The sequence below is a fragment of the Polistes canadensis genome, unplaced genomic scaffold (assembly GCF_001313835.1).
Source record: "Polistes canadensis isolate GaletaPanama2010 unplaced genomic scaffold, ASM131383v1 scaffold_343, whole genome shotgun sequence".
Taxonomy (NCBI): Eukaryota; Metazoa; Arthropoda; class Insecta; order Hymenoptera; family Vespidae; genus Polistes; species Polistes canadensis.
This window is the reverse complement of record NW_014569890.1, coordinates 111,991-123,521: the sequence shown is the minus strand read 5'-3', so window position 1 is coordinate 123,521 and position 11,531 is coordinate 111,991. Positions and strand designations below refer to the sequence as shown.

The 11,531-nt window shown below is 29.8% G+C and overlaps 1 protein-coding gene across 1 annotated transcript; it reads left to right on the top strand.

Moving 5' to 3' along the window:
• Positions 1–4,553: 4,553 nt before the first annotated feature.
• On the top strand, positions 4,554–6,798 carry LOC106791799 (methyltransferase-like protein 7A). Its single transcript, XM_014757731.1, has 3 exons — positions 4,554–5,407; positions 5,999–6,258; positions 6,515–6,798. The coding sequence occupies exons 1-3, from the start codon at positions 5,131–5,133 to the stop codon at positions 6,773–6,775; spliced, it is 798 nt and encodes a 265-aa protein (XP_014613217.1). The 5' UTR covers positions 4,554–5,130; the 3' UTR covers positions 6,776–6,798.
• Positions 6,799–11,531: the final 4,733 nt, after the last annotated feature.

The window sequence follows — 11,531 nt, the reverse complement described above, 5'->3', positions numbered from 1 at the left end:
ATCCTCAAAAAGGATAAATTATTTTAACCACAACTGACAATACAACCCTAATCCTTTTATAAAATAAGACCACCAAGGCGAAACAAATATCCAGAAATCATACAAAATGTTGAAAAAAGGAGTCATTCCCTAGAGACCAATAGTACGTTTACGGTTTTCACAATCATCTGTTGTTAAGAGGATATTAAATATTTCGTCGGGTTTCGTTTAAAAGGAGGGAAGGTTTGAGAAGATTTTCCTAAATCCAATCTTTTTCTTTTCTAAAAGTAGTATAATATAGAAATAGTATAATATTATTTTGGCTGGTAAGTATTAAGAAAATAAAACGGAAAGTTTAGAAATAACATCGAATACAATCAAATATCGAAATTCAGGCTAATGTAGTATATTCCTATTGATAAAAAATTACACAAATCTTATTTTTAGTTTAAAAATAATTCGATATTGTACTTGCAAATCTTTTTCTTTCTCTCGGAGGATATCGATGAAGGGATGATAAAAAAAAAAGGGAAGAATTCGTTGTAGATGAAAAAAATGAATTGGCCCTTTGGTGAATGCAATTATGCATGCAGTAAATAGATTATCGGCTAAGAAATCCCCATCGACGAGTGACGAATTCACCTGAATACGATATAAACCATTGCTGTGGATTCATTTTAACGATGGTCCAAGGGAACTTTGGAAAAATTGAGGGAGGTTGGTGTGAAAAGAAAAAAGATCTCCATAGGGTAGAGGAGGCTTTTCGAGGTTACGGTCACGGCTAAATCGTGAAAATTAGTGGCATCTGGGATCCGTTTTCTTTCTTTCTTTCCTCCTTTATCTATCCATCTTTTTCTCTCCCTAAAACTCAGTTGCCTCTCGTTCGAGGAAGACATTCGAAAAATTGGGCGGGCTGGTTGGTTCGTACTTTGAAAATGTGCTCTCGTATTTCTTTTAAAAATTCTTATAAAATAGAAAATACCGTTGGAACTTTGAATTCGATCAGTTTTCTAGTTTAATAAATGACTTAGAGTTACCTAGAATTACTTGCAATTAGATTTGTATGTAGGAACTTATGGGACAACCTAATAGAATCCTAACGAAAGCAACATTTTAATAAAACAGTATTTAATATCAAGGAAGATATTTTCAAATTTTGTACGATTTATTTCTACAACTTTCTATAAATATTTCTTTTCCAAGAAATTAAAATTGTGTTCACGGTTGAAAATCAAACATCTCAGAAAAATAATTGTCGTCAATTATTTAGAGGTTTTTCTGAAACCACAAATTTTTAAAATAAACTTAGAAACGTTAGACCTACCAGGATACTATTGTGATTTGAATTATGTTTGATACCTCGTTAGTAGATTTACAAATATTTGGAAAAAATGTTAGTCAAAGTGGCCTCGTATTTGTCAAAGAAAAGGAATCCCAGATTTAACCTCGAGATCGAACAATGGTATCAAGAAAAAAGAGAGAAACAGAAAACTCGTAAATCATGAAAGAAAAGAAGAGAATTTTCCAATTCACGTGCCACGTTTTTGTAAATTGTTTAGTTTGGATCATTGTAATCATTATTGGTATATTATCGCTAACAAGAAGCTTTGTTGGAACTTAAGTACAGTACATTTTATTCACCTGTTTTGTCCTTCCTGTGGTCTATCATTCTCTCTTACATTCTTATATTAAATTCAAACAAACATTGCATTCTTATAATAATGCACCACGCGAAGTTTTTCTTTCACGAAAGGATCCTTCCTTCCTTGGTATCTATAAGTATTCTGACTTCAAAAGAAAACCTTGACATTGAAGTATTATTCAAAAAGTTAGATCAAAAGGGTTTTCGAATAAATCCAAAGATCGTTTCAAATATATAGAAAAGTTCTTTACAAATAATTCGATGTTACCAGTGTGAAATAAATAATCTTTAACATATTTTGGAACTATAGTTACGTTTTTTTAGAATTGATAAAAGTATTCAATTTATTTGAGATACAGAATAGATTAGGAATTTCTAAACGAATCCAAAAACATCTTCCAGTCCATGGAAAACTGTTCAGGGTCGTAGTTTGAAAAATTCATGAATGTAGACGAATAAAAAAAAAAAAAAAAGAAGAAAATCAGGGCGACAATCTTGAGGAGCAGAGTTGCAGTAGTGGTTGAACAAAATGGAAGGTGAGATCGAAGAGTAAGTTTAGAAAGTAGATTGCAACGGTTAGCAAGAAAGAGAAAGATAGTAAAAGAAATAGGGGAGGAAGGAGGGATAAGGAAGAAAGTGGGAGTGGCCCTTTTACCTCGAAGGATCGAAAAGAGAAAGAAAGAAAGAGAAAGAGAGAGAGAGAGAGAGAGAGGCAGTGCAGTGCAGTGCAGTTCCTGGCGAACGTGAAGCACCCTCGCATCGCGCTCGTGCCAGAGACAATGGCGCCATATTGTGAAAATATTGATTACGATTCGGGCAACAATGGAGACAATGGAACCAGTGCGACTTCTTGCTGCGGTGGCGGTACTCCAGGAAAAGAGTTCCTTGAGTATGCATCTCTCAACCAGACACACACACATATACGTACGCTTACACAGTAGGATTTCTTCTTCAACATTGCAGCCGCCATCGTCGATCGTCTCAAATCCGCTTCTCTTTCTCTCTTTCTCTCTCTTCTACTTTCTTTACAAACCTAACCCGATAGAGTAGTGCTTTTATTCCTTCTCAAAGAGTTATTCTATCACGGTAAGGGAAGAAAAGCGTTGCAAACAATGATACCTACCCCTTACTTTAAATCCATCGCCACCAACCAACACCACCACCACCAATGTCGTCGTCATCGCCTTGTCAAAGTTTCCCTTTGAACTCTTTTTATAGATTTTTTAGTCTTCTTTCAATTTTTTTTTTCTTTTATTGTGTTTGCTTGTTCTTGCAACTACTAACAACCCAGCTAGCTAGCTAGCTAGCTAGCCGTTCTTTCGATATAATTTTTTTCTTTAATATTTCAAAGGTACAAACAATTTGAAATGATGTAAGGAAAAAAATAAATAAATTTGAAAGAATTTTACAGATTTATCTTATTATTCATAAAAGATCAACACTTCATTGTCCAACCCTCTCCAATAACTCAACGAGAATAGCATACCATTAAGTCCGAGAAGAAAAATTTGATCTCGAAAGATTTTTAAGATGAGAACGTATAGGATTAAAGAAAAATAAAAAAGTAGAAAGAGAGAACAATAGTCTAGCGTTTTGGAAACGTGGTAACGAGAAGAGGAGAGGGTCGAACGTTAGAAATCAAAGGGACACGATGTGAACGAGCAAAGAGAAAGAAAAAGCTAGAGAAAATACGTTCGACGTGTTCGGTTTAATATTGGGAGAGAGAGAAAGATTGAGAGTGAGAGAAAAGGAGGGTGAAAGGGAGGAGGGATGAAGTCACTTTCCTTTGTGGTAAAACAAGAAAAAAGAGAGAGAGCGAGTGCATTTTAAAAGAGTGACCACAAACAAAAAGTTAGCCCTGATTTTTAGCCGCTCGAACGAGTTGCTGCTGCTGTTGGTCGAAACTAAACGAAATGAGACGAGCCTGTTCGAAGTGTAGAATATAAAAAATACATCATACAGACTGGTATTATGTATATACACCCCGTGTTCCATTCTGTTATCCTGTGGTGCACAGGAGGCAGCACCCAACGTTACCGTTGTTGTTTGTTGTTGTGTGTAACTGCGAAATCGCACGGTTTCGTGAGTTTTTGTATTACGATTGAGAGGCATTTCGCGAACTCAAGAGGCGTTTTGTTTTTGCCATTGGGGCGGACAGGAGGCTGGCCGTTTTCCTAATGGCTCGTTGATTCGAAAAAAATCGACTAAATCCGATTCGCATATACCTTTTTCTCTTTTTCTTTTTGTTTTCTTCTTTTTTTTTTTTTTTGTTTCTCTGTGGGGTGAACGAGCGGATAGAGAATTTCGATCATTGCTGACTCTGCTTCGAAGTAATGTTACGAAAGAGAGAATGAACAGAGGGATGGCTAATTCTTTCGTTCAATTTTTTCAAAATACTCGCTTGGATTTATTTTGTTGGGTCCTTTAGATATTTTTTGTTTAGATAAAAAAATTAGTTATAAGGGGGGTATGTGTTTGATTCATGTGGTAGTGGTGGTAGAGAAAGAGGCCGCGTAATTTAAATATTTTTCACAGCTCTAAAAGAGATCGATGAGATAAAACAAGTATGCGCTTCGTGCTCGGCAATAAGCTACGCCTCATACACCATACTCTTCAAGAATTTCACCTCTAACGCGTTTTTAAAACGATTATCCGCTGAGCTAGCATTTCCCCGAGGGCCTCCAACTTCTTCTTGAAAGACTTGTCTCGCGAAAGAAAAAGAAAAGACAAAAATCTTAGAAAAAAGAAATAAGAAGAGTCGTCGCGGGTATTCGATTTTTAAAATACAAAAAAAGAATGAAAGAAAAACAACAAGTGCGTTTTCAATGCAAAAATTATAATTTTATTTGTACTTTATCTTATTCCTTTAAACAAACAAAACACAATACAAAAATATAATTATTATTGAAATACATTTGTGAATATTGAATTAATGTTGCACAGTAATGCCAGATGCAAATGATCGCAACACGTCGACTTTTTAATAACCTACACGTTATAACATATGTTTTGTTTTCGATATTATTATATGATCTAATACAAATTTACTCAACACACTGTGTGTGTATATATCTACATGTAAAATATGTATACATATTGTGTGTATGTGCATTGTTCATTTTTATTATTATAAAAAAAAAAAAACAAATAAATAAAAAATATTCATATCAGTAGAATGCATATTACGGGAGAGTCGTATAATGAAGATAAATCATGCAAAGAAAAAGAAAAGAGAAAATTTAAAGTTGTAAGAACGATTGAGATGTATTCTTTCAATCCACGATTCAAGCTGACGTGCGTATTCTTTATCTTATCAAATTTTCTCTAATATAAATATGTATACACGCATAAACATATATTATATCAATGTTTTAAATTCTTCAGTGCATAGTTGAATGCTGTTAAGAACGAACGAAAAGTGTTACATTAAAACAAGATTGACAAATTAATATCAAATATTTTTTTTTTTTTTTTTTATAAAACACCTAACACAAGCATTCATTCGAGTCATGAGTATCGGTGACGTATGGTTGAGAGACACTGTGATGTCATACGGAAAAATAATTGTAACATTAATCATATTAATTTATATAATCTTTAGAAAATGGCCAAAATTATGTGAAATTGTTTATAAGGCGCATCTCCTTGGATTCGAGATGGAACTCGCGGAAATTGCATTTCCTTACAAGAAGGAATTGTTTAAAATACTTGAAACTATTGTTTCCAATGACGAATCACTTCGATCTAAGGGATGCATTCGCGTACTCGAAATTGGAGTTAAAACTGGTGCATAATTGAAAATTATAATTTATTTTAGTTTTATATACGTTAATACACTTGTAGTTGCTAACACAATCATAACTATTTTACATTTATTTAACAGTTAATTATAATTGCATTCTAACAATAATATATATATATACATTACCTTCTATGTATACCTATGTTAATGAAATAAAAATTAATAATAGCAAGTGTATGTATAAGGAGGGTGCATCATTTTTTAATTGAAATACTTAAATTTCTTTTAAAAATTAATAATATAATCTATTATAAAATTAACCATCACATAATATATAAAATTTTTTCCATAAAACTATAAATAGCAAACCACTATATTTAAATATGCTAATTAAAATTATCCATCGTGTATAACACGTAATCAAATTTATTGTATAATTATATTCAAAAAATGTAATAAAAACAAAACTATATATATATATATATATATAAGAAGGTGCTAATAAATTTTATTTCAAAAACAAATTGAACGAAATACACAGAAACAATAGAAGAAAATAATAAGACGTAAATAAACAACGTATTATTTATTACAATATGCTGAATAATTGCTTATAAAATAATTAATGTTTTCAGGTGATAATATTCGATTTTATCCAGACAATACTCATTTTATCGGTGTTGATTGGAACACAAAGTTGGCCGAGTACCTTAATGATGACAATCATTCCTGGCAATTCGGACATATATTCGTCGAACGTCTCATTATCGGGGATGGCAGTAATTTAAAACTCATTCCTGATAATCACGTAGACGTTGTAGTATCGATTAGATCACTTTGTTCGATTAAATTACCACTAAATGCTTTAGATGAAATTAAACGGATCCTCGGGCCGGTAAGAACGCAAGCCATTTATGTTCCAACTTAAGAAATATGGAAATAATTTGTCACAATCAACCAAATAAGAGTAACGTTAATGGGAATGATCGATAGCACCCGATTATATCTCGTAATCTATAAAACAAACATACATTCATCATATCATCATAGAAAAAAATGAAAAAAGAATCAAAAAACAAAAAAAAAAAAACAAAAATTGAGCTTTCTATTCATCAAAATGTAATTAATTGATTTTATATATTTTTTATTAGGGTGGAAGATATATCTTTATGGAACACGTTCCAGAAACAAAAGATTATTTTTTACGCTGGATACAAATAATATTAACGCGATCAGGGTTGTGGCCATCGTTATTCGGAAATTGTCATTTGGATTTTGATATTATAAGAGAAATTAATGACGCTGGTTTCAAACGTGTTACATCAACGTCGATCATACTAGACGGTCCTGTTTCTCAAACTGTACATTTATTACTCACCGGTCAACACGTGCTAGGTGTAGCAATGCGATAAGTACAAATGTTCAATTTTTTTCTTTATATACATAAAAGCAAGTAAATTATTTCTTTCATATTTGTATTCCAAGATTACTTATTTTGATTATATTTTGTAGGAACAATGTATTTCAAATTACATAAAGCCTTGACGTCAGGCTATTTATTGAGTTGGCAACAAAGCGAGTGCAATTATTTTAATAATAACTTACCGAAAAAATCCGCAATCACTTAGTTGTCAACCCAATATTATCTTTATATTTTTAATGTAAACTTAAAAGAACATTTGTTTGTGTTCGTTTGTTTTTATCTTTCTTTATTTTTGTTATTAGAAAATGAATCTTTAATAATATAATTATAACAATATTATTAAACATATTTTCTAATATAAGAAATTATTTTTATTCGCTCCTACTCGAATCTGAATCCGTTTCATAAACTTTAGTAGCAAAAATACTCTTCTGAGAATTATTCTTTTTATTAACGATTAATCTTTTCATATTTTTCTCATTGGAACTTTCAGTTTTTCCCGATATTGTTTTTAACGTAGTATCACATTGTTTATTACTAGTAGAACATGTCATGTTAACTTCAATTTTATCCATTCTAGCATTATTTAACAATTTATTTATATTATGTATAATAGAGAGACTCTTTTTAGAATGGGATCTAGTTTTTGTGCAAGTATTCATATTGGTGCATTCAGATATGAGTTTATTAACTGATTTCGCCATATCATCATTATCGTTAAGTAATTTCGTATTTTTTCTTTCGCACTGCTTTCTATTCCCGTAAAAATTGAAAATGCATTGCATAAATGTTTGATTCATATCCAATTCTAAATCTGAGTTTGATTCTAAATTTGAATCTGAATCGTAAAGACAAACAGAATGATTGTTACTAGTGTAAAACGTTGGCAATCGTTTTATATTGCTTGTAGGTCTTTTTTTTTGTACTCCTTGTCTAAGGGACTCCTTTCTCTTCGAGTTTGAACTATCCAAAGGTAGACAATTATTTTCCCCTAAATTATCTGTACATTTTTCTTTTTTTACTTGAACTTTATCATTCTCACTAGAATCTTTATATCTTTTATTATTACTTTTATGCAAACTTTTTACATTATACTTCGGTAACAATCGTTTCAACTTTACAATCGGTCTCATTGACAATTTATTATCCGAACTTAGCAATTTATTCAATTTTTCCATGCTGGAAAATGCAGAATTCTTTTTAAAATTTGTTAGATCTTTTAATTTTGTTAACACCACAATTGGTTTTAATGTTTTGATAAAAGCTGTATTATTGTTTAACGATATTTTCGTACATTCTTTTTTATCGATATGAGAAATGTAATCATTTAATTTTCTCGATATATGTTTTTTTCTTTTAATGGTAGATCTAACAAATTTTTTCGATGTTTCTATATCATTTAAATTGTTCACTCTTCTATGTATTTTCATCCGTTCGATGAGGGGTTGTTCCGATTTATTTATATCATGTGAATTGTTAACTCTTCTATGTTTTTTCATCCGTTTGATCAGGGGTTGTTCCGATTTATCTATATCATGTGAATTGTTCACTCTTCTCTGTATTTTCATCTGTTTGATAGCTTCTATAGGTTGCAAGTATTTCAATTTTTCTTCATCTATATCTTTATTCAATTCTTTTTCCAATTCTTTATCCAATTCTTTATCTAAACCTGTATCTGAATCTGTACCTGAACAATTATCTGAATTTTTATCTGTAACTTTATTTAATTGATTTTCTTCTAAATCTTTATCCAATTGATTTTCTTCTGTAACTTTATTTAATTGATTTTCTTCTAAATCTTTATCCAATTGATTTTCTTCTGTAACTTTATTTAATTGATTTTCTTCTAAATCTTTATCCAATTGATTTTCTTCTGTAACTTTATTTAATTGATTTTCTTCTAAATCTTTATCCAATTGATTTTCTTCTGTAACTTTATTTAATTGATTTTCTTCTAAATCTTTATCCAATTTATTATTTATGTTATAAAGATTTGGTGAATTAACAAAATTTAAAACAACAGTTGAACAATCACTTCCAAAAAAATCATAAGATGTCGATACATCCTTACAATTAAAAAGAAGGATAGTACTAGCTTCGCTATCAATCGAATCATCCCTAGTAGCAATTTCAGAATCAAATATTGTATCGATGGAACTATTAAGACATGTTTCAAGATTGCTGATGTTACACATATCCTTATCATTAATCTTGTTGTTTTCCATTAATTTTTCTTTTGGGGCTTGCAACATTTTCTTCTTTGTGTTATATTGGACAATCTCCTCCGGCAAACGTTTCAAAATAACACAAGGATTAAGCTTATTCTGAAATATCTGAAAATCTTTACTGATATTGTCAATAATAAATGTTGTTTTGCTAGATGCTTTCTTCGTTTTAGGTTTGTTTTTTTTAAGATGTCGTTTTTCATTATCAACGTTATTAATGTAGTCCGAAGTTGGAAAACGTTTTATTTGTTCTATCAAAGCATTACACGATACTCGCAATCTTTCACTTGGCATCGAATTTTGAAAGATCGTTAGATTATCTTCTAAATCTATAAAATCCGTTTCATTTTTTGGGATACAAGTCTCTTTTTCCAGATTATTATTTGTGATAATGTCTAGAGATTTTCTAATATCGAATTTACTTCTTCTTTTTTTATGTAATAATTTTTTCGACGATTCTTCCGGTGGTGGACTGTTTCTAAAAGCAGGATGTAAATTCATCTTTGCATCAAAGATATTGTTATTCTTAAATTGTGCCACTACAATGTCTATCGGAGACTCTCTGCCGGTGTATAATTTCTTTTGTCGAGAACGTCTTAAATTGGAGGAATTTTCTATATTTATTGCTTCTTTTAATGTGGAATCATTTTCATTGTTAACATTATTTTCCTCAGTTTTATTTTTAGTATGCTTTGTGTCAGAGTCGCATACATTTGACATAGATAAATTTGAATTAATATGCATATTTTGTGTCTCATCTTTTTCTAACGATGTATTCTCATGCAAAGTATTTTTGGATAAAATTTTGCTGGAAGATTTGCTACTTACAATGGTGGCCATAGTTTCACTTTTCTTTTTATCCTTAATATTAGATAAAATATATGCAGTAGTGTCCACCGAACTACAGTTAAAACTATTATTGTCGCATAGCCTTATACTATCCGATTTGTCCGTATCAACATATCGTTGTATATACAAGGTATCAGTAATTGTATCGTAGCTTTTATGATAAGATTGTTTCACATTTAATGAACCTGTATCAACAACTTCGGTGTTATTCAAAACTGTTTGAAATGGTAAATAACCTGTATTTACCCAGAATCTTATATGCTTTTCCGTTAAATATGATGGTTTTATATAAGTGTTTAATTTTAATTTACTTTTAACTTTAGATGATTTTTCGTCTTTCCTTTTTTCCTTAATTATCTGCAATAAGCATAAATAATAATAAATCATAAATATTATCAATCTTTAAAACAATGTCTTTTAAAAAGCAATTTATACTTTTTCAAGAGCTATATCAAGAGACCATTCTGAATATTTTATGGAACTTGAAGTTCTATCTGACATGAGGCAATAAGATCCATTCCTATTCTTTTCTTCATTGGATCTAAAAAAAATATATTCATTTAAATCCAATTGTACATGTTATTAGCCAAACTATTAATAAATGTAAATATAATAATAATAGTAACAATAACAACAATAGCACAAACTTTATACATAAGAAAAGGAACGTTTATATTTGGATATAAAACTACATACAGCATAATAATAAAGTACAATGAACTAATCATATATGCAAAGAATAAAGGCTGCAAACAAATTACAAATTACTCACTAGTAATAAAATTAAAAGATACATGGAAACAATAGAATAAACAAATAGGAATAAAATCACAAATACAAAAAAAAACTACAAAAAGCAACAATAATTAAAACCTATATGCTAGTGAAAAAATTCTGCATCTATTAATATAAATAGGAATACCCATTATTACTTGGTCAGAAAAAATCCATATAAATATAATAAAACTAGGTAAACGGATTTAACGAAACGAAATAGTAATAATAATAATTAGATAAAAAAAAAAAAGAAACTTTAACTATACTTTTCAGTATTATTGTATAAAGAAGTAGATACTTCATGGTCACTACAATATTTAGTTTCATTCATTTCTGCCATTTTTATAATAAAATAGAAGCACTACTAACAATATACACTTCACTCACTCTTTTATACTAATTTTGTTCACTATTTTTAATGAAAACACAGATTCATGCACGTTATAAAATAAACAAGTCTGAATGCATCTACTACAAATACTGCAATTTTGCCAACTATATAAAATTAAAACAAGAAAACGTCTTTCAAATCAAGCTAAATTCATTATAATAACTTAACGCGCTATGTAATTAATCATAAATAATTACTTTTAAATAAGTCTTCTTACATGAAACTGTATTTTTAATATTAAATTCATTACTTTTTTATTTTTAATTATAGAAGAAATGGAAAACAATATGGCCAACGGCGATGCCCAATCAAATATACAAATTAAACCAACAAAAATTAATATTAAATTTTATTTCTTTTTTTTTTAATAATATATAGATTAATTTATACACAGAGAATAAATTAATGAGAGAGAAGAAAGAGATGGAGAGAAATTTGTACTTTTAAAATAATATATATAAACGTATTGATGTAATAATGAACTCAGCTATCTGAAAAATAGT